The 22,599-nt window shown below is 48.2% G+C and overlaps 1 protein-coding gene across 6 annotated transcripts in view; it reads right to left on the bottom strand.

The window, feature by feature from the left end:
* PALLD (palladin, cytoskeletal associated protein) overlaps positions 1–22,599 on the bottom strand; it is a 420,168-nt gene that overhangs the window by 5,361 nt on the left and 392,208 nt on the right. For all 6 annotated transcript variants that reach the window (XM_029076742.2, XM_029076741.2, XM_029076743.2 and 3 more), the window contains 3 exons: positions 13,030–13,124; positions 7,978–8,110; positions 4,029–4,236 (listed from right to left, as the gene is read on the bottom strand). In XM_029076742.2, coding sequence (XP_028932575.1) covers positions 4,029–4,236; positions 7,978–8,110; positions 13,030–13,124 — 436 coding nt within the window. The remainder of the gene's footprint in view (positions 1–4,028; positions 4,237–7,977; positions 8,111–13,029; positions 13,125–22,599) is intronic.

Here is a 22,599-nt window from a genome sequence, read left to right on the forward strand (position 1 = left end):
ACTTGTTAAGCATTTCCTATGTACCAAGCACTATTTTGACTCCAGGACTGGAAAACCAAGAGGCACCAGTAGTAAGCACTCAATAAATACCACTGATCAATAATGATGATAATAATAATAATAATAGTACTTGTTAAGCACTTCCTTTGTACCGAGCTCTGTTCTAAATGCTGGGATAGGTACAAGTTGATTGATTAAATCCCGACCACATCGGCTCGCCTCTCTGCGTGTCTTTTTCTAGGGAGGAGTGAAGACCTCGAAGTCTCTTCCTCCGCAAATTGCCACTTCCCGTTTGCCAAGCCAATCTAGCTAGGCCGCCCGGAGGAAAGACAATTAAATGGATTATTCTCCACTGAGGCCATCAGGATAAGTTAGTGGTCCCCAAGCAGGAGGCCAGCACTGAGCCCAGAAGCCTAGAACTGGGAGGCTAGAGGAGCTGCTCTAAAGTCCTCTGTCGAGGGGAGTGTGACCTGTGCCGCCTCAGACCTCCCGCACCGCAGAGGCAGCTTTGGGGGCCGGATCTGCGCTCCCCACCGGAACGTCCAAAGGCAGAGGGCGAAGCAACTCCACTGGTGCTGGGCCAGAAGGCGGCATTCGGATTCCGTGGTTGCTGTTTAAAGAGCGGGGAGGGATGAAGGAGCTGCTCCGATGGGGCCAAAGCAATTTTTTGTGAATGAGCCGAGGTTGCCCTGAATCCACCTGGCCGGGTACTTGGGGGCCTGGCGCCCTCTAGTGGCCAGCCTGCCGCCAGACAGGCAGCCCACACGAAAACCCAGGCAAACCTTCCAAAATCACCTGTAAAAAGCTCCTCTCTTACTGGGGGAGTTTCAGTTTTCCTTAAGCTACGTCTGACTAAATTTGGAAGCAACAAAATTCACTGGGAATTTCTTTTACAGCCCAGGCTAATCCCATCCCCGAGGTTCACACGTCTGGCCCTGACGTCCCAGTCGTACCGTGTCACGCCTTTCTGGAAGGTTTTTCCCCATTAATAATAATAATAATAATAATAAATAATAATGTTGGTATTTGTTAAGCGCTTACTACGTGCAGAGCACTGTTCTAAGCGCTGGGGTAGATACAGGAGAATGAGGTTGTCCCATGTGAGGCTGTCTTCATCCCCATTTTACAGATGAGGGAACTGAAGCACAGAGAAGTGAAGTGACTTGCCCATAGTCACACAGCTGACAAGGAGCAGAGGCGGGATGCCCCAGCAACTACGGGATGTGAACGCTGCCCACGGGTCCAGCAGCAGTGGAGTTGGTCTGCCACGCACCTTTGGGTCGGGGGGGGGGGGGAGCAGATTTGGCCCTTAAAATGACTCTGAGGCTCAGGGAGGGTGGCAGCTCTGAGGGGTCTAATCCCGGCTCCGCCACCCATCAGCTGGGTGACTCTGGGCAAGTCGCTTCACTTCTCTGGGCCTCGGTTCCCTCATCTGTAAAATGGGGAGCAAGTTCTGAGGCAGTGAGGCCCATCAGCAGGGGACTCGACAGAGCAGCTCCTCCAGCCTCCAATCCCGGTGGGTGGCCTCGGGGCAGGCAACAGTTCAAGGCTCCTGAACGCAACTGGTACACTGGGACACGTGAGAAGTAGCGTGGCTCAGTGGAAAGAGCCCGGGCTTGGGAGTCAGAGGTCACGGGTTCTAATCTCAGCTCTGACACTTGTCAGCTGTGTGACTCTGGGCAAGTCACTTCGCTTCTCTGTGCCTCAGTCTCCTCATCTGTAAAATGGGGATTAAGACTGTAAACCCCACGTGGGACAACCTGATTATCTTGTATCTACCTACCTCAGTGCCTAGAACAGTCCTCGGCACATAGTAAGCGCTTTAACATATACCATCATCATTATTAATATTATGTGGCTAAACCCCAGGCAGTTCTCTGATTGTCAAGATCCAGAGCAAATTAAACTCACATTTCCCCACAAAGGCCTCCCTCTGAACATCACTGGGTAGTAAAGGTTGGTGAAAAAGGAGACAGGCAGCCAGTGGCCTTTCTGGCATTCCCTATTCAGCCTGTCCAAAGGTGCCGCCTCGCACGTGCCTTCCAAATGCAGTCGGGTCTGACCGAGTCACATTTCACCAGGAAAAGAGCAAGCCGCCACGGTGACATCCAGGACTCTCGCTCTCTCTCGGAGCTCAATGGCCCTGAGAGGGTTCGCATTTCCCACCCTAACCTCCGGCCCCCTTCGGAGCGGGGGCCGGGTCGTGCCATTCTGGAAGGTTCCGTCATTTCCCCCATTAGTCGGCAGAATGGCTTGGACTGTCGGAATGTTTCCTGCAGATTTAACATAGGCGCAAGGGTGGGCGGGGCATGAAATTTTCCACCCGACAAACTTCCCTTTAAAAAGTTTGAAGCTTCAAGGGATCTTACTCTTCAAAACAGTATTTTGAATACTTAGCAAAAAAAAAAAAATAACTTTTGTGGTATTTGTTAAGCGCTCACTTTGTGCCAAGCACTGTACTAAGCACTGGGGTACACACGAGATAATTGGGCATAGCCTAGGGACAAGAGCCCGGGCTTGGGGGTCAGAGACTGTGAGCGCGTTGTAGGCAGGGATTGTCACTATTTATTGTTGTATTATACTTTCCCAAGCACTTAGTACAGTGCTCTGCACATAGTAAGTACATAAATGTGATTGAAAGACGTGGGTTCTAATTCTGGCTCCTCCACTCGTCTGCCATATGACCTTAGGCAAGTCACTTACTTCACTTTAGGGTGCCTCAATTACCTCATCTGTAAAATGGGGATTAAGAGTGTGAGCCTCATGTGGGACAGAGACTGTGTCCAACTTGATTACCTTTTATCTACCCTAGTCCTCAGAAAAGCACTTGGCAAGTGCTTAACGACTACCATAATTATCATTATTATTATTATTAGGGCTCACAGTTTTAATTTCCATTTTACAGATGAGGAAACTGAGGCATATAAATGAAGTGACTTGCCCAAGGTTACATAGCAGATAAGTGGCGGAGCTGGGACTAGACCAGATCCTTCTGACTCCCAGGCCCTGCTCTATCCACTAGAACAAGCTCCTTCTCCAAGTTCTTAGTATGGGGTTCTGCACATGGCAAGCGCTCAATATATAATAATAATAATTAAGGTATTTGTTAAGTGCTTACTATGTGTCAGGCACGGTTCTAAGCATTGGGGTAGAACCAAGGTGATCCAGTTGACGCATATGAGGTTCAGTCTTAACCCCCATTTTACAGATGAGGTAACTGAGGCCCAGAGAAGTGAAGTGACTTGCTCAAGGTCCCACAGCAGATAAATGGCAGAGCAGGGATTAGAACCCACGTCCTCTGACGCCCAAGCCCATGCTCTTGCCACTAAGCCACGCTGCTTCTCCATATATATCACTAATATATATCATTGATTGATATCCTGGTCTCTCAAAGTGGGTTTGGCTGCCAGGCTGGCACCAGGCAGGCCCTTCCTTGGGAGTTTCCTATCAATCAGTGTGAAAACAACAATGACAGTCCTCATTTCGAGTCCCTTCCAGGACCTTTGTCCTCTCTCGAGTATATTTAAAGCTTTAAGGTTCTGAGAGTCTGTATGTATGCACTCCCGCATAATCCGATTAACCTGGAGTAAACCGAAGGGACCCTAGGTATGAATTTCCTTTTCCACAAACGCTCTCCAAATTTGTTTAAGACATATTAGTCTTGGATCGTCTGAAGACGAACCTGTTTAACAGGAGCCACAAGCCAGGGAAGGAGAAGGAGGAATTTTATATACCAGTGACTGGGCCTTGGGAATTCCACTAGCTGATTTTCATGGCCCTTTAAAGAAGGGATATTTTTTAGCCCCCCGAAAAGCGGCTCCCACCCCTTAAAGGGCATCACAAATAGAGCTGGTTCCGTGTCCGTCATCCCTTCTCCCACCAGGACCTGGGACACAGAAGGCCCCTGTGATTCTGTCACCAGATCTCCCGTTCTCCCAACCAGGACCCTCCGTTTCCCACTGGGGTATTTCCCACGAGTCTCTAGGCGGCATCTAAAGAGGGATGTGACGCTTCTCAGCAGAACTTACCAGCGACCACAAGCTCCAGGCTGAAGGAGTTCTGTCCAGCCCTGTTAGTGGCTACGCAGGTGTAGATGCCAGCGTCCCTGGAGGTGACAGGTTCTATGATCAGGGAGTGCACGCCATTCTCACGCACCAGCATCTTGTGAGCGCCGTCAGGGCGGATTGGTTTCCCATCCAATTGCCAACTCAGATCTGGGGTGGGTAAGCCGCTCACCTGAATTGGAAAGCCGACGAAAGAAAAACAGGCGGCCCGTTAGATCGCCGAGTGACATCACTCGATTGTGTTTCTCTTGTGGGACCCACGCTGCGAGACTTGATGTTTAATTAACAATGACTATGTAAGGGCGGCCTTGGACAGAGACTGTTTTGTCAATCAACAAAGTGAGGAGGAAAACAGTCTGCTTCTCATGGATGCTTAGGGGGATTAGGAATATGATGTCCATAAACGGCCTTGAGCTCGGAAAGACACAGCGTTCTAATAACGTCAACAGATTTCCTCATTCGGTACTTATACAGCTGCCTTTCACCGAGGAGTTCCCAAGACTCTAAAGACATTTTCTCATTCATGCCCAAGCGCAAGGGATTGTTATCTTTATTCTCCTTGAAACTGGGCCACAAAAACATCTTGAGATAACCCAGAAAGCAAGTGATGAATTTGGAAACACAATGGAAACTTTATCAAATGTGTAAACCACGACAGTCCCGCTGCCCGGGGATCTGAAAATGGCACAACGAATTGCTAATGCCTGCTGAGCTCCAGCGTGGGTGAATCCTGTGGGTGAGCACTGCCTGTCATTGCTCGGCCTCTTCGCCCTTCCCTCTGAATGGGAGCCAAGCTCCATTCAGGATTTGTTTTGGGGTTTTTTTTCCTTTTTCTCTGCTCATGGGAAATTTATCAGACAAAAAAATGTCAGCTGGGTGGTAAAACAATTCTTTCTTTGAGGGCCTTGGAAGTGGCAGAAGTCTGCTCCCGAGTCCTCCACTGCCTGCGTTGCTCTGCGTCACTCTTTCCACGCAGACCGCCTACGGTTTAGTGAAGCGAAACCCCTTGAGCCAAAGGGCCGAATTCTGCTGTGTCCCAACTCTGGTGTCAGGAGAGACTCATGTAATGTGTCTGTTTGTGGTTGTATTGTACTCTCCCAAGTGCTTAGTACGGTGCTCTGCACACAGTAAGTGCTCCATCTCATCACAACAGACTGACGAGAGTGGGCTTTTGTAGAAGCAATTAGTATTATTTCCTCATCTAGACCATAAGCTCATTATGGGCAGGGAAAGGGCCTGCTAAATCTGTTGTATTGTACTCTCCCAAGTGTCAACTACAGTGCTCCGCACACAGTAAGTGCTCAATAAGTAGCACTGATTGACTGGTTGATTGGCAAGATTTGGGATCAGTAGGACAAAGTTCAAGTGGAAAGAAGCATGGCCTACTGGATAGAGTATGGGCCTGGGCTCTAATCCCAGCTCTGCTACTTTTCTGCTGTGTGACCTTGGGCAAGTCACTTAATTCCTCTGCGCTTCAGTTACCTCATCTGTACGATGGGGATTGAGACGGGGACCTCTATGTGGGACAGGGACTGTGTCCAACCCGATACCCCAGCGCTTAGTACAGGACCTGACACATAGTAAGGACTTAACGAATACCAAAATTATTATTACAATTACTAAGAGAGAGACTCGGGAAACAAAAGGTCCTTGGGTCCACTTTCGTAGCACCAGGCTAGCCCCGACTGTTCTCATGTTACGGAGCCTGTCCTCCAAGTTAATCACTTTTTTTTGTTGGGAGAAACGGCCAGAGTCGTCTCTTCCCACTCGGCCATCCACTCCTCATTGGATCCCTTCCAATGGGAGAGTTAGTCATACGCAGTCAAGGGAAGATGCCCCTTCCCCTTCAGCAGCGAAGAACATGATCTCAGGGGGCAAGGGTCATTCCAAGCAGGACCTCATTCTGGACAGAGAGCAGTCTCCATTTGCACGTGGGAATAGGGGGAGGTAAAAGAACAGCCATCAGCGGAGAGGGAAAGGCTGCTTTTCCCTAAGGTCGCTGCTCAAATGAGGGGAGTTGATTCATCCAAGAATTCATCTGAGGTCCTAAAAAGATTAAAATTAAACAAAAAACTTTCTTTGGCAGCAGGGAAAGCAGTTGGGCTTGTTCTGTATATAATGCATTGGAAAAGAATTCCCACACGTCATACTGCAGCATTTGATTAAAAATTCTCCAGGGCCAGGTAGCAGAGCATTAGTTTAACTTCTTGTGGCAATTGGCCCTAATGTCTTACTAAGCTATCTTAGGTCCAGCCTGAAAAGTCAACAGAGAAAATATGTTAAGTCTTTAGATTTAAAGTCTGGTTTTGGAGGAGTCTCTCCCGAACACATGCAGAGCGTGACAAAAGACTTCATGGGATGGGGTTTAGTGGTCTATAGTTTTTAGCCCTAAAAACCCTTAGGGATAAAAAGTTCATAATAAGATAATTCGTCTTGGAGAAGGAGGGATGCTGAAAATAGTTCAGATTCAGTTAGAAACTGATATTGACTGATTTTTATTTTAGGCAGGAAAGGTGTCTACAAACTCTGTTGTATTCTCCCAAGTGCTTAGTATAGTGCTCTGCGCACAGCAAGCATTCAATAAATAACACTGATTGATTTGGGGAGGCTGATATTTCTGAGCTACCTCCTATTTTTCTTTAAAAATACCCTCTATTACTTTCACTGGGAATTAAAGTTTCACTGTTTACCGTGGGATTCCAACAGAACCAGAAGAGGGAGACCAACTAATTTATAAAACTCCTTTAAGGTGCTTAGTACGGTGCTCTGCACACAGTAAGCACTCAATAAATAACACTGATTTATTTGGGGAGGCTGACATTTCTGAGAGCTACCTCCTATTTTTCTTTAAAAATACCCTCTATTACTGTCTATTATTACCCTCTATTATTGTCATTGAGAATTACAGTTTCACTGTTTCCTGCAGGATTCCAACAGAACCAGCAGAGGAAGCCCAATTAATTTATAAAACTCCCTTAGGGTTAGCAAATATTGGTGATAGGGTAATTTCTCTTGGAAATGAAGAAAGGAAAGAAGTTAGACAAAGTCACAAGCATTCAGAGAGAATACGATTTTCAGTGGTCAGAGAGAAAAGGATTTTCAGTGGTGCGCATCAGGACAGATTTTGAAAGCGATCTAAGAGTGCATTTTGCTACTTGATGGGAAAAGCTTCCGATGAGGTCGGGGCTGACGGTATGAATAGACACAGTTGTTCCATTCTTCGAGCTCTCCTCCCTGGGTTGGGTAGAGCACTGCTAGGGAATTAGGGTATGCTCGTCTGACACTTGGTGTCGGGAGAGAACATGGTGTCATGCTGAAAAAACGGTTGTGGCTCACAGGCGGTGCTTGTCAAAGCATGTATAGTCAAATGAGTTTTCTTTAACACGGGATATGTCTGGAACGATGCCCCCGGGTTAAAGGAAGACTGAATGTACATTCATAAGAATAGGAGCCAGGCCATTACAGGGTCAGACAATAGTCTATCAGACCCAGGATTCTTTAGTCTGTCAGTCAATCGTATTTATTGAGTGTTTACTGTGTGCAGAGCACTGTACTAAGTGCTTGGGACAGTACAATAAAACCATACACCTGCCCTGTCCACAACGTGCTTAGAGTCTAGAGACAGAGGCGTAAGGGCTGTCTCTCTCGTAATGGCACTGACTGAGGGAGAGAATATAAAGCCCCAGTTTTCAAAACGAAGAGGTGATGGAAACCGTGAGATAGGACACGGTTGCTTTCATTTCAGTCCCACTTTAGCTACTCAAATCCCTGGTTCATTCACTCGGTTTCCCTGTTGCAGGACATTTCTTGTTCTGCTTGTTCAACTCTCCACTAGGTGGGGCGGAAAACCCAGGAAGGGAAATGGAGGATGTGGTCACGTGCGGGCAGTCCACTGGAGGGAAGCAGTTCTTACCTTGCAGTCCATCCTACAGAGTTTTCCTTCTTGAACAATAAGGTCTCCAGGAGCCTGCAAGAAGTGAGGTCTGAAAAATCGTTCCTGGATCGGTTCGTTTTCATCTCCGCTATCTCTTGAGTGAGATCGAGGCCTTAAAAACAAGGTAAACAGTTCGATCTTTTATTGTTTTGCTTCTCACAACCTGGGACAGTTCATTTCCCTTTCTTCCCCAAAATTTATTTGGGTTAAAAAAAAAAAAGATTAAATTATCCAAAATTAAAGTTTGTACTAAACTAAATGGAAACAAGCCCTTGCTTTCTACTGCCTTTAAGACTGTCACCCTGAGTTAATCTATGTAATTTACATTTACATTACTGTCCACACAAAAATGAAACTTAAAACTTCCCAAAGAGTTGATTCCTGTTTAGTAGTAGTAAAAGCATTTCTTAGGCGCTTACTGTGTGCAGAGCACTGTACTAAGCCCTGGGAAAAGAAAACACAGTTGGAAATTAGACACTACATTTGCACTCACTCCCTTGGTGAACTCATTCGCTCTCACGGCTTTGACTACATCTCTACGGCTTTGACTACCATCTCTACGCAGATGACACGCAGATCTACATCTCCGCCCCTGTCCTCTCCCCCTCCCTTCAGGCTCGCATATCCTCCCGCCTCCGGGATGTCTCCACCTGGATGTCGGCCCATCACCTAAAACTCAACATGAGCGAGACTGAGCTCCTCATCTTCCCTCCCAAACCTGGTCCTCTCCCAGACTTCCCTATCACCGTGGATGGCACGACCATCCTTCCCGTCTCTTGGGCTCGCGATCTCGGTGTCATCCTTGACTCGTCTCTCTCGTTCACCCCGCACATCCTATCCGTTACCGAGACCTGCCGGTTTCACCTTTATTACAATATCGCCAAGATCCGCCCTTTCCTCTCCACCCAAATGGCTACCTTACTGCTACGGGCTCTCGTTATATCCCGGCTAGACTACTGTGTCAGCCTTCTCTCTGATCTCCCTTCCTCCTCTCTCGCCCCGCTCCAGTCTATTCTTCACTCCGCTGCCCGGCTCATCTTCCTGCAGAAACGATCTGGGCATGTCACTCCCCTTCTTAAACACCTCCAGTGGTTGCCTATCAACTTCCGCTCCAAACAAAAACTCCTCACTCTAGGCTTCAAGGCTCTACATCACCTTGCCCCTTCCTACCTCTCTTCCCTTCTCTCTTTCCACCGCCCACCCCGCACGCTCCGCTCCTCTGCCGTCCACCTCCTCACTGTCCCTCGGTCTCGCTCCCTCAGTCTCGCCTATCCTGCCGTCGACCCCTGGGCCACGTCCTCCCGCGGTCCCGGAACGCCCTCCCTCCTCACCTCCGCCAAACTGATTCTCTTCCCCTCTTTAACCCTACTTAAAACTCACCTCCTCCAAGAGGCCTTCCCATACTGAGCTCCTCTTCTCCCTCTACTCCCTCTACCACCCCCCCTTCACCTCTCCGCAGCTTAACCCTCTTTTCCCCCCATTTCCCTCTGCTCCTCCCCCTCTCCCTTCCCATCCCCTCAGCACTGTACTCGTCCGCTCAACTGTATATATTTTCATTACCTTATTTATTTTGTTAATGAATTGTACATCGCCTCAATTCTATTTAGTTGCCATTGTTTTTACGAGATGTTCTTCCCCTCGACTCTATTTATTGCCATCGTTCTCGTCTGTCCGTCTCCCCCGATTAGACCGTAAGCCCGTCAAACGGCAGGGACCGTCTCTATCTGTTGCCGACTTGTTCATTCCAAGCGCTTAGTACAGTGCTCTGCACAGAGTAAGCGCTCAATAAATACTATTGAATGAATGAATGAATGACACTATTCCTGTCCCTCGATTCCCAACTGCATCATCTAGGCACTTTGATCTGTGATCTTTGAATATTTGCCATTTGCCCCACATTCAACCCCACAGCACTAATGTACATATCTGTAAATTATATTATAAACTTATTGATTCATGTTAATGCCCGTCTCTCCCTCTAGACTATAAGCTCATTATGGGCAGGAAATATGTTTGCTAATTCTGTTGTAATGTACTCTCTGAAGAGTTTAGAACAGTTCTCTGCACATAGTAAGTGCTCAATAAATACAATTGCTTGATTACATAGATCCAGAGCCTGGAAGAAATGCACAACTCCCTGTCTCGGGTCTCTTCCACTGCTGGCTTTTACAGGATCCAATCAACATAGGGGGACTGGAAACTCCTCAAGGAACGGAGATGATAATAATAATGATGATGGTATTTGTTAAGTGCTTACGACCTGCCAAGCACTGTTCTAAGCACTGGGGCAGATACAAGGTAATCAGTTTGTCCCAAGTGGGGCTCCCAGTCTTAACCCCCATTTTACAGATGAGGTAACTGAGGCACAGAAGTGAAATGACTTGCCCAGAGTCACACAGCTGACAAGTGGAGGAGCTGGGATTAGAACCCACGTCCTGAGTCCCAAGCCTGGGCTCTTTCCACTAAGACGACGTGGAGGGATATGCGGCGCTCTGAGAGGATTTGCTGCAGGCAGAGACATCACTCAGTTCCAGAAAGGAGGGACAGGCAGTTTAAGACTGGGAGCCCCATATGGGACAACTTGATTACCTTGTATCCCTCCCAGCACTTAGAACAGTGCTTGGCACATAGTTAGCGCTTAACAAATGCCATTATTATTATTATTATTATTTAAGGGTTGGGAGAGTCGCTGAGAAACAAACCATTTTCTATTCTCATCAACATCATTAGCAGGATTGATTGAGGCCTGTGTGCTAAACACAGAACTATGCCAGGGGCTGGGGAAGGGGTGTTAAATAGAGGGAAAAGACTCTGCCCATGAGAAGTTACCCCCAAATCCTCAAGCCTAGTGTTCCACCAATGAATAATTACATCCACCAAGAGCAGGGCGGGTCCTGATATTACACAACAAATCCTGCTTCTGAAATCATGACCACTCACAGAGTAACGTACAACAAGGCCCAAATTAGACATAAGCACAATAACCATTAGGTAAAAAACATAAACAATGATTTTTTACATTCCAAGGAGGTAAACTAAGCATCGGGCCCTTATATCTTAGCAATTTGTTCCCAAATAGAGGGGGTTTTTTGAGCAGTTCTGTGAGAAGGGTCTGCAGCTGGCGCCAATTAATTTATTGTGGACTACCGACTCCTATTCAATGGAAATTACCACCGTTTTCCACTGTGCTTCTAGATCTGGGAAAAATTACATGTTCATATTTATTTTATCAAAGTAAGAGAACTAACAGGTTTCAGGAAGCCAAAGCTGCCCACGCACATTAACCAAAGAGGAGCAGTATACCTTTTGGCTTGTTTTCTTCTTCCTCCCTATATTTTTTAAGCTGTTCACGTTGGTTGGGAGATGTACCTTCAGGCCTAGACCACGAAGCCATCTAGACATTAGAGAAGCAGCGTGGCCTAATGGAAAGGACCTGGGGCTGGGAGTCAAAGGACCTGGGTTCTAATCCTGGCTCTGCCTAATATGTGTGATCTTAGGCAAGTCACTAAATTCTCTGCGCCTTAGCTTCCTCCTCTGTAAAATGGGGATTAAATACCTGTTCTTCCTCTTACTTAAGACTAAGCCCCATGTGGGAACAGGGACTGTGTCCAACCTGATCAATAATAATAATAATGATATTTGCTAAGTGCTTATTATGTGCCGAACACTGTTCTAAGCGCCAGGGTAGATACAACGCAATTAGGTTGTCCCACATGGAGCTCACAGTCTTAATCCCCATTTTACAGATGAGGGAAGTGAGGCACAGAGAAGTTATGTGACTTGCCTAAGGTCACACAGCAGCAGGCAAGTGGCGGAACCGAGATTAGAACCCACATCCTCTGACTCCCGAGCCCGTGCTCTTTCCGCTAAACCATGCTGCTAGGCAAGTGGCGGAGCTGGGATTAGAACCCACATCCTCTGACTCCCGAGCCCGTGGTCTTTCCGCTAAACCATGCTGCTTCTCTTATCTTGTATCGAGGGCTTAGAATGGGGCTTGGCATATAGTTTATGCTGAACAAATACCATGATTATTATTAGGGCTTGGAGAACAAAAAAAATCAGCATTAGAAAATTACTGTTAACAGACTTCATTTATTGGCCATCTTCACACAGAAGCCACTGACTTGGTGCTCAGGGTCTCAGGTCCGGCTGCGAGGAAATCGTGTATATTTGGAAGCAGGGATAAACTAATGAAGGACATTTTGTATTTTTGGAAGCAATGATAAACTACTGCGGTTTGCCCAGAGATCAATAAAGAGCAACTGATCCATGTGCACCTGTCTGGGCTTCGGGGCAGGTGATCGGGTGAAGGATCAGGAATAAGATGAGGGCTGTTTAAATTAAAATTGATATGTGCATGGTTTATTCTCCTCTGGTGACCACATGCACAGCTCTGAGTTTGTGTGTGTGTGGTGACAGTAGTTAAAAATAAATACACTAATGCCGGATGGGCCAGAGCAAAGTTTCAATTCAATCGGACTGGGCCAAATGCCAAGACAGGGATCCTCAACTCTGACACAGAGCCCGATGTCTCGCGTCTGTCTGTACCTGTGACGCTCGCTGAAATGGCAACTGTGGTTGTTGATTCAGTTTCACCCTCTCTCCAGGCACCTCCCTGCCCTGCTCTTTTCCAGACATTTTTCCCTCTAATTTTCACATCTTGATTCCTGCAGCCTAAGGGAGCACTGTGGCTTCCAACCTGAAGTTCCTGTCTTGTCTCTCCCACCCTCAAGGTGCGTGCTCAGCCTGCAGTAGACGTCCATGGATCCAGAGCCCCCGCCCCAAGGGCTTACAAGGATCAGGCAGAATGATAAACCACTCAGAGTTTCAAGGAAGGTCGGAGATTTGCTCGTGGAAATGAGGTGACTGGTGGTGATGGGTCACCATTGAGCAATGGCCTGACGGGTCACCGTTGAGCAACGGCTGGCCACCGGCCGCAGAGCTGTGTGCATTCTCTTTGGAATTCTCCCGAGAGTGTTGAACGGACCTGGAAATTCGGAGAGATGAGTCGCAAAGAAACAAATGAGGTACCTTCGACCGTGGGGTTGACTCGATGGAGAGCGGGGGCTGCGGCCCCTCTGGTTGACGGCCTGGACCATCAGCCTTCCGGTACAGCTGACTCGACCCTGTCCGAGACAATAGGAGAGAGAAAAAGACTAAGTTTTCCTGCTGAGAAAAACTCATCGAGACCACACGCTCCCATGATCACAGAGCATGCATCTTTATCCTTCCCACTCACTCCCTTCTGGTTCCAGTGAGATTTCACCCCGAGCCTTGGGAGACTGTAAGATTCTCCGAAGACTCTAACCTCCTTGTGGGCAGGGATTGTGTGAACCAACTCTGATGCACTGTTCTATCCCAAAGGCTTAGTACACTGCTCTGGCCACATGAAGTACTCAATAAAAACCACCGATTGATTGATTGATTGAAGAGAGCAGCCCCAGAGACTGTAAAATGCTCCAAAGACTGTTAAGTTCTTTGCGGGCAGGGATTACACCTACCAACTCTGATGTATTGAACTTTCCCAAGATCTTGGTAGTGCTCTGCCCACTGTAAGTGCTCAGTAAATACCACTGACAAATGATTGATGAACTAAAGAAAGCACTGCCATCGTGGCCAGACCCGCACGGGCCTGGGCCAGGGTGGGTACAGAGAAGCAGTGCTGCCCCTCTGCCGCCACCCTCATACACCATCCCGGCCCGACCCGGAGTATCCACCTATTCTCCTTCTGGAAGGGGGTGCACTGGGAGACTTACCTCTGGGGCCACGGGAATCAAGATGGAGGTCTCCCCTACCCTGGCTCTCGCCCCGCCCAACCACAACCCTGGCTTAGACATGGAATTTGCCATGAGCACATACAACGGAAACCTCTGTGAAAGCAATGCGGCCCAGATGAGATCCGTGAAGCCACCGGTTCCGCCCGGAACACCGAGGGGGAGCGGACGATGGGACCGCCCCCTTCTCCCCCTCCACCAAAGACCAGCCCCACCAAAGACCAGTCCCCAGCCTGGCCCGCACATAAGCATACCCTAAAAGGGAACGGGGGAGGGAAAAAAGCTCAGCAGCTGCTAGACAGGCGGGACTGGGTGAGGAAGTACTAGGCCGAGTAGGGGCCACAGTCACAAACCAAACACAAAATCCGAACGCGGTCTCTGTTCTCAGCAGGAAGCAGGACAGAACCAGACACTCTGACACCAGAAATATGCCTGGGATGCTCCTGACCGACCCCCATCGTCAGATAAGCATTTATAACATTTCCTGTCGTGACCACAGACGAAAAGCAGCTTTTCCCGATCTGTGGCAATAAAGCATAGGCTTTTTTTTTTACGTTACTAATGGACTCCAGCCCGACTCTTCCCTCGGGCTCATCTGCATGAAAAGCACAGGCAGTGGTCAGCCCACTTCTCCTAAACTGACCGGGGAGGCGGGCCCGCGGTCACTGTTGGTCGTAGGTTCTGACCGTCAAGGATGACTGGGAGTCTGCTAACCTGCCCCGGCCAAACCGAGCACACCCCAACCGCTCCCTCAAACTGGCGGTGGTAGGGGAGGGTCGGTCCCGTGCATCCGGAGTCCCTCCCCCAAAATGGTTCGAGTTGACGGGCTGCCAGCAGACTGCATGTGTTGACTCTAATAGGCAAACATCATCACTTTTGAGAGGGGCTGAGGGATAGAGGATGTGTTTGAGTCAAACAAATGGCTTTAATTGGGTGAATGTGGGGGGTGGAGTCTTCAACTCTATCTGCCTTCTTTCCTCGGCTGGAATGTAACTTTCTGGGTACACGTTTCATCATGGCCTGGGATGTAGGAACGCTGAGGAAATTCAAAGCAGCCAGCAAACATCCTCTCCTGAAAAGGAGGGGAAGAGTCAGCTCAAGACCAGGCTTCATCCTTGAACTTCCTAGAACTGATGGTTGCTGAAACATTCATGGAGTTTGGGTTCCTGCCTCATTTCCCCTCTCCTAACAGAAAGCAGATCCCTCCTCCGGTGCAGAAGCTGCAAAGGTGGGCACGGACCTACCCATGCTTGTCCTCTTCACTGAGGACATCCCGGGTTGTTGGGGGAACCCAGTCCGATTTTGGATTACCAAGTCAAATACAAGGATCTAATGAAAGAAGCAGTGTTCCCTAATGGAAAGAGCAAAGGTCTGAGAGTCAGAAGGAGCTGGGTCTAAATCCAGCTCCGCCAATTGTTTGCTATGTGACCTTGGGCAAGTCACACTGCTTCTCTGTGCCTCAGTTCCCTTATCTGGGCGGACCTCGTGGGCCGGACACGTGAGCGCGCTATAGACGGGCGGAGAAGCGCTAAAGCGCGTGGGTGGCGCGTGCAATGGGAGAGGGGGCTCGCGCGCTCATCCTTCTGACCGTGCTACAAACCGGGCTTCGGACCCGCCCTCTCCCGCACCACCACCTCTTTCAATGAAAGTAAACGATGGTATTTGTTAAGCGCTTACTAATAATGTTGGTATTTCTTAAGCGCTTACTATGTGCTTAAGCGCTGTTCTAAGCGCTGGGGGAGATACAGTTACTTAAAAATCACCTCCTCCAAGAGGCCTTCCCAGACTGAGCTCCTCTTCCCCCTCTACTCCCTCTGCCATCCCCCCTTTACCTCTCCGCAGCTAAAGCCTCATTTTCCCCTTTTCCCTCTGCTCCTCCCCCTCTCCCTTCCCATCCCCACAGCACTGTACCCGTCCGCTCAACTGTATATATTTTCGTTACCCTATTTATTTTGTTAATGAATTGTAAATCGCCTCGATTCTATTTAGTTGCCATTGTTTTTACGAGATGTTCTTCCCCTTGACGCTGTTTAGTGCCATCGTTCTTGTCTGTCCGTCTCCCCCGATTAGACTGTAAGCCCGTCAAACGGCAGGGACTGTCTCTATCTGTTGCCGACTTGTTCATCCCAAGCGCTTAGTACAGTGCTCTGCACATAGTAAGCGCTCAATAAATACTGTTGAATGAATGAATAAAATGGGGGTAAAAACTGTGAGCCCTAACTGGGGCAGGGACTGTGTCCAACGTGATTACTTTGTAATTACCACAGTGTTTAGAACAGTGCTTGGCACATAGTAAGGGCTTAACAAGTACCATAATAATAATATTAATATGATGATGATGATATTTAATAATATGATGGTATTTGTTAAGCACTTACTATGTGTCAAGCACTGTCCTAATTATTATTATTATTATTATTGCAAGCCATTTGTGTTGAGGGAGCTGATGGGCCCGTGATCATCTCGGCCTTACCAGAAAACATTTTGAGATGGGGCATGACCCAGTCCCCTTAAACCTTTTCTTTAGTAACCTCAGAGCCCATTGCCAGGCTCCAGGGGTGTTTGTTGGCGATCATAACCACAGTCGGGGAAAGTTTAACTGTCCCCCAACCTTCCCCGTCACTTCTGCGGCCCACACAATGACCTGTCCATCCCTTCTCAGCACAACCACGGGCCTCAGAAAACATCTTTCTTTCCAATATCCCTGCCAAGCACAATCCAGATCACAGGATAACATCTTTGGGTGACATCATTTTTTTGTTCGGTCCTCCTCTGACTTTTCCCCAAGAATGCAGTGGTGACAGACAACATTACAATATACAGATGAGTCTCCACCAGAGGTTCTCTATCTAGGGCTTTCCAACCAGGAGATAGTCTGCTGGGCAGTTGCCAAGAGAGCTTGCCAAACTCAGCTCTCCTGCCACAGACAGTGAGGGGATGTAAGCTGCCTGGCCCCCATCACCCACACATGTTCCGGATGTGTCCCGTTTCCTACCGCAACTGTACGTTGCAGCAGGGAGTCTGATTAGTTCTGTGGTCTAGGGCCATCGGCGACAGGCCAATCTGTGCCAGAGTGGCAGACCAGAGCGGCCTATGCCATCCCTCTGCTCTCCTGCATTGCTGCCACCCTCCTGACCAGGGCACCATCCTCCCCTTATCTGCCCCGAAGATACCTGTGGTGGGATCTCCTCTCGGTGCTGAGCCACCACTCCTGGTGGCCCACTTAATTTTAATCATAATAATTGTGGTATTTGTTAAAGTGCTTACTAGGTGCCAGGCACTCTATGAAGCGCTGGGATAGATATCAGCATATTGAGTTGGACACAGTCCCCATCCCACATGGGTCTCACGGCCTTAATCCCCATTTTGCAGATGAAGGAACTGAGGCTCAGAGAGGTGAAGTGACAGTCCCAGCAGATAAGTGGAGGGGCTGGGATTAGAACCCAGGTGTCAGGCCCGTGCTCTATCCACTAGGCCACACTGCTTGGCTTTCGGGACCTATGGGCCTGACTACTCCTGGGGCCAAAAAAATTACGTGATTAATCAGAAGTTGGGCCTCAACCTAAAACCTCACTTCTCAGGGGTCACTGAGTAGCCCCCAGGTGCAAGAAAACCTTCAGGCATGTTGCACTCTGAAGTGGGATGTGCTCACTGACATATCTGCCTGTACACATAAAGGAAAAATACACCCCCCCCACACACACACATCACTCCCCTCTCAATCCACATTGGAGCCTTCTGTGGGCTGGACTTTCCCATCCCACCCTTCTGTGAGCTGCCTCTGTTCCCTTCCCCATGGAGGATAGGGAAGGAGTACACATTCCACCTCTCCTCTCTTGCCTGCCATACTGGCTCCCAATTCTGTTTAAAACCGAGGGATGAGTTTTCCACGGTGCGGTTCAGAATATATCATCAAACTAAAGAATAATCGAGAACAACAACTAGACTCCAAGCCCCTTCCAGGGAAGGATCAAGGCTTCTTATTCCACTGTATTCTTCTAGGCGCTCAGTGCAGAGTTCTGTGCACTGTGGGCACTGATTAAGACACCTTGCAGGTCCTCCGTGGTCCTGACAGGGGTCCTTAGCCTCCAGGGGCCACTTGCATGGAGATGATGCGGACCACAGCCCAAAAAGATTCCTGCTGAGACCAAAGGTCATTCTTTTCACTCCCAGCCTTGGGCATCCCAGATCCCCAGTAAGATTTGAGTTTCCGAGCAGTGGGTGTTTCCAAGCCAGTCTGCTACTTTCACAGGTCCCGGGTGTTTAAACTACAAAGTTGGTACCTACAGGCGATTCCAAAGGACTTATATGGGAAACTCCTCCTTACTCTTTCAGCCCAGAACAGCTCCCGTTCAGATTGGCCCCGGGCATATTTGGCAGCCTCTGTCACTCCTTTTCCGGCCCCTTTCCCCACCCCCAGCTCTCCTGCAGACCCAATCCACACTTGAGGGTATGTAAACCCGCCGAAAACTCGGCTCATATAGAACCCGGAAGCTTCCTCGACTAGGAAAAGTAAACAGCATCGACATCATCCTCTTTCTGTATTTATCTCACATAAGTTTGATTTTTAATCTTCTAACCGAGACTGCACTGTTATTTTACAACACAAGTGCTAAGGTAGGATATTTACAAGTCAGTGTTCTGAATTAAACTTCTAGCTTATAAAGGTTATTTGATGTCTTGCGCAAGGCCTGTTATTTATGCTGTGGGGGAAGCAACATTTCTATTTCATAGCCTCACAAATCTAATTTGTGGCATGCAGGTCTGGGTCAAAGCTTGCCACTTGTGTACTTAATGCAACATGAGGAAATATCAACTGAGAAACAACAATTCCGAGATCCAGTGTATCTTAGCAACGTGCAAAACAGAACACAACATTCATGTTTAGATTAAGTTGGGTCTTAAAGATAGAGTTTATTTTAGAATATAATCCTATTTGTGATTCTTATTTTGGCATGATGCTTGGCGTTGGAGAGCACAATCATTCATTGTTTCACTAAACTATGTTGCTGCTTGGTCTCCGATGAATTGTTCGAGCAACACATGTCAGATGTGATACAGAGGATGCATTAGTAGCTTAGCTATATGTTCTTCCTTCTCTCTTTCCTTCCACCCTGACTCTCATTCCAGGAGCAGCAAATACCTGACGGGCTACTTACTTAAAAAGAATTTCATCAGGTGGAAAATATTGTTGAAAGATGCTTCGACTTCTATAGACAATAAGACATTCCTGACTTTGCTTCAATATCTCCATCTTAACCCAGGTTCGCACACTGCCTCTCTGGCTGGGCTCAGTAATTATTTTCCACTGTTCAGGGAAACTCGACCGTCTGGGGCTCATTATAGAACTGACTTTCCATTCTGGCCCTCTGCTCTGCCTCCCCCCCCCCCCCACCCAACCTTCCCCTGGTCATTTCACATTGTGGCAGAATGAAGTGGACCATAGAAAAAGTGTCAGCCCAGATGTGATTCCCATGTCTCAGCCCAAATACTTGTAAATGATGGAGATTTTCATTCTTTTCTGAAGAGCTTGAGCAGAGTGGGAAAACCAGGGAGGGGGAAGGGGCAGGGGAGAAAACAGAGGAAGGAAGGGGGAGTGGAAAAGATATTTTGGGAGAGGATTCTTTGGTACCTTGTTCCTGCCAAATGGGCTTGAGAAACCAACTTATTTTAATGGGTTGAGAAGTGGAAAACCAACAAGGTTAGCTCACTGTGCCCTGCCACTCTAAACTACCTTCAGCTCCCACAAGAATAAGTTTCCATGACACTTCCAGATACGGAATTTGATTTTCCCCCATGTGGCTGGAAATTCATTCAGTCGTGTTTTTTGAGCACTTACTATGTGCAGAGCACTGTGGGAATACATGGCCCCTCTCCACCCTGGCATAAGCAGGAAGGGACAACCAGCAGCCAGGCCAACCCAGGAACTGCTCAGCCCTGTGGGTCTCAGCAGACACATCTTCTTACACTTACATAGAGAAGCATGGTGGCCTAGTGGATAAAGCACTGGGAGTCACAAGGACCTGGGTTCTAATCCCGGCTCTGCCACTTGTCTGCTGTGTGACCTTGCGCAGTCACTTCACTTCTCTGGACTTCAGTTCCCTCATCTGTAAAATGGGGATTAAGACTGTGAGCCCTGTGTGGGACGGGGACTGTGTCCAACCTATCTTGTATCTACCCCAGAGCTTAGAATAGTGCCTGTAACATAGTAAGCACTTAACAGATACCATAATAATAAGAATTATAATCATAATCCCAGCTCCTCCACTTGTCTCCTTTGTGAATTTAACAAGTCACTTAACTTCTTGTGCCTCAGTTACTTCATCTGTAAAACAGGGATTAAGACTTTGGGGCATGGACTGTGTCCATCCTCATTAGCTTGTACCTACCTCATTGCCTGTCACATAATAAGTACTTATGAACAAAAAAAAGGAGAAAAAAAGAGAAAAAGTGAAATGAGGCTGGATCCTCATTGCACCGGGAATCTGACAGCCTCAGCAGACCTTGCCTTTCTCTCTCCAGCACCTATAAGCGATCTCCATCTAGGCTAAGCAGGGACCAGGGCTGTGCTACGCAATATCTCCCACTCCTTCAGGGCTGGGAAAGGGAGGAAATGATTTTCAAGTGCCCAGTCAACTCAGGTTTTAAAATAATAATAATAACGTTGGCATTTGTTAAGCTCTTTACTATGTGCCGAGCACTGTTCTAAGCACTGGGGTAGATACAGGGTAATCGGGTTGTCCCATGTGAGGCTCACAGTCTTCACCCCCATTTTACAGATGAAGTAACTGAGGCACTGAGAAGTTAAGTGACTTGCCCAAAGTCACACAGCTGACAGGTGGCGGAGCTGGGATTTGAACCCATGACCTCTGACTCCTAAGCCTGGGCTCTTTCCACTGCTTCTCTGCTGCTTAAAAGTTGTAGTATTCACCAGGGAAGGAGAGTACTGACCACCCACTTGGTGCTTTGGTATAAGAAAACAAAAGGGGAATATTCCCTGCACAAGGAGCGTGCAATCTAACTGGGAAGACAATCGTAAAAATTAATTACAACTTGTGTGATCAAAACATAGATCTATAGATGAGGGCTAAGGACGGTGCAAGCAATTTCATAAACGCTAATAAGGCCAGAGAAGGAAGAAGCCTCAGATAATGAGACCAGGTTGGGGAGACCAGAATGGTGCGCTATCAAGAAAGGAGAGGCTCTCTTTGAGTAATACCTCTGTATGGAATGAGAGACAAGGATGCAAAAGAGAAAACAGCACCAGACATTGCAAGCATCAAGCACGACAACACAAGACCAGTGTTTGGGTGAAAAATCTGGCTGAAACTGGATCCCAGAGCGACCTTTTCCCCTCTAGACTGTAGGCTTGTTAAGGGCAGGGAATGTGTTTACAAACTCTGTTGTACTCTCCCAAGCGCTTAGTAGAGTGCTCTGGCACACAGTAAGCGCTCTATAAGTATGACTGATTGATCGACACACAGGTTCACAGGTGAACTTCACTGTTAGTGGTGTCTTTGAATACGAAGGACAACTATATGTACACTTTGCGCCTGCACTGTCACCTACAAAAGCTAGAAGAATTGGTTGAAGGGAAGATCTGGCTCAACAGTGCTGAGAAATCGATTGGGGAAAGCTAGGTGGAGGGATTGTTAGGAGGGTTTGGAATGTGGGGAGGGAGAGTTGTGGTCTGTCTGATGTGGGGAGGAGTTCCATGCCGGGGGAACAATGGCAGCAAGGGGACGGAGGCAGAGAAAAGCAAAGGGTGAGGATGGCTTGGGAGGAGCGAAGACATTAGATTGAAGAATAGTGGGTCAGGAGAACAGATGGGTAAGGTGGGGCCAGGTGGTGGACAGCCTTGAAGCCAACTGTGAGGCACTAAAAGGCTATAGAGCCAGGGGACAATAAGTTTAAAATCATGTAGATTTCTACAGCATCTGAGTCTCTGATACATGGAGACCTTTAAGGGAAAAAAAAACCCAGCTGGTTTAGACATTCGCCTGCCTGAAGACAGGGGGTTGGACTTGATAACCTCTTGGTGCTCCCTTTCAGCTGTGGGATAATAATGATGGCATTTGTTAAGCGCTTACTATGTACAAAGCACTGTTCTAAGCACTGGGGGGATAGACGGTGATCAGGTTGTCCCATGCAGGGCTCACAGTCTTCATCCTCATTTTACAGATGAGGTAACTGAGGCACAGAGAAGTGAAGTGACTTGCCCAAAGTCATACAGCTGACAAGCGGCAGAGCCGGGATTTCTGGCAGCCGGCAGAGCCATGACCTCTGACTCCCCAGCCCGTGCTCTTTCCACTGAGCCGCGCTGCTGTGGGATGTGACCCCCACAATCACCTCCTTTTCCTGGAAGGAGCGAGCAGTGAGTTGCTTCAATTCCTCACTGTGCTTTGCCTCTTCCTCTCGCCTTGTACCACCCTGGGCTCTGGGTCTTCCTTAGCGGCTCAGCACGGGGCCTGCCAGCAAGGCCCGGCTGAAGGGAGGAATCCAGCGTTCTGACGAAAGCCGGGCTGGACTCAGGCCAGGGCTCAGGAGGAAAAGCTGCCCGCCACTGTCCTTTTCGGAAGTCTGCACCTCAACACCCAAATGTCTTCGGGGTGACTCACCAAACCAAGAAGCGGCCGAGCACGGACCTGGGACCTGTCTTTACAAACACTCGAGACTGGAAAAGCAGGAGTTCTGCCCTTGTAATTAAGAGTCACTGGCAAAGTTGAGCAGAGGAATGTTGATTGCCTGTGTTCCCCTGCCTCGCTAAACTTTTTTATTTTAAATGGCATTTGTTCAACGCTCACTGTGTGCCAGGCACTGTAGTAAG

Source organism: Ornithorhynchus anatinus, chromosome 12 (assembly GCF_004115215.2).
Source record: "Ornithorhynchus anatinus isolate Pmale09 chromosome 12, mOrnAna1.pri.v4, whole genome shotgun sequence".
Lineage (NCBI taxonomy): Eukaryota > Metazoa > Chordata > Mammalia > Monotremata > Ornithorhynchidae > Ornithorhynchus > Ornithorhynchus anatinus.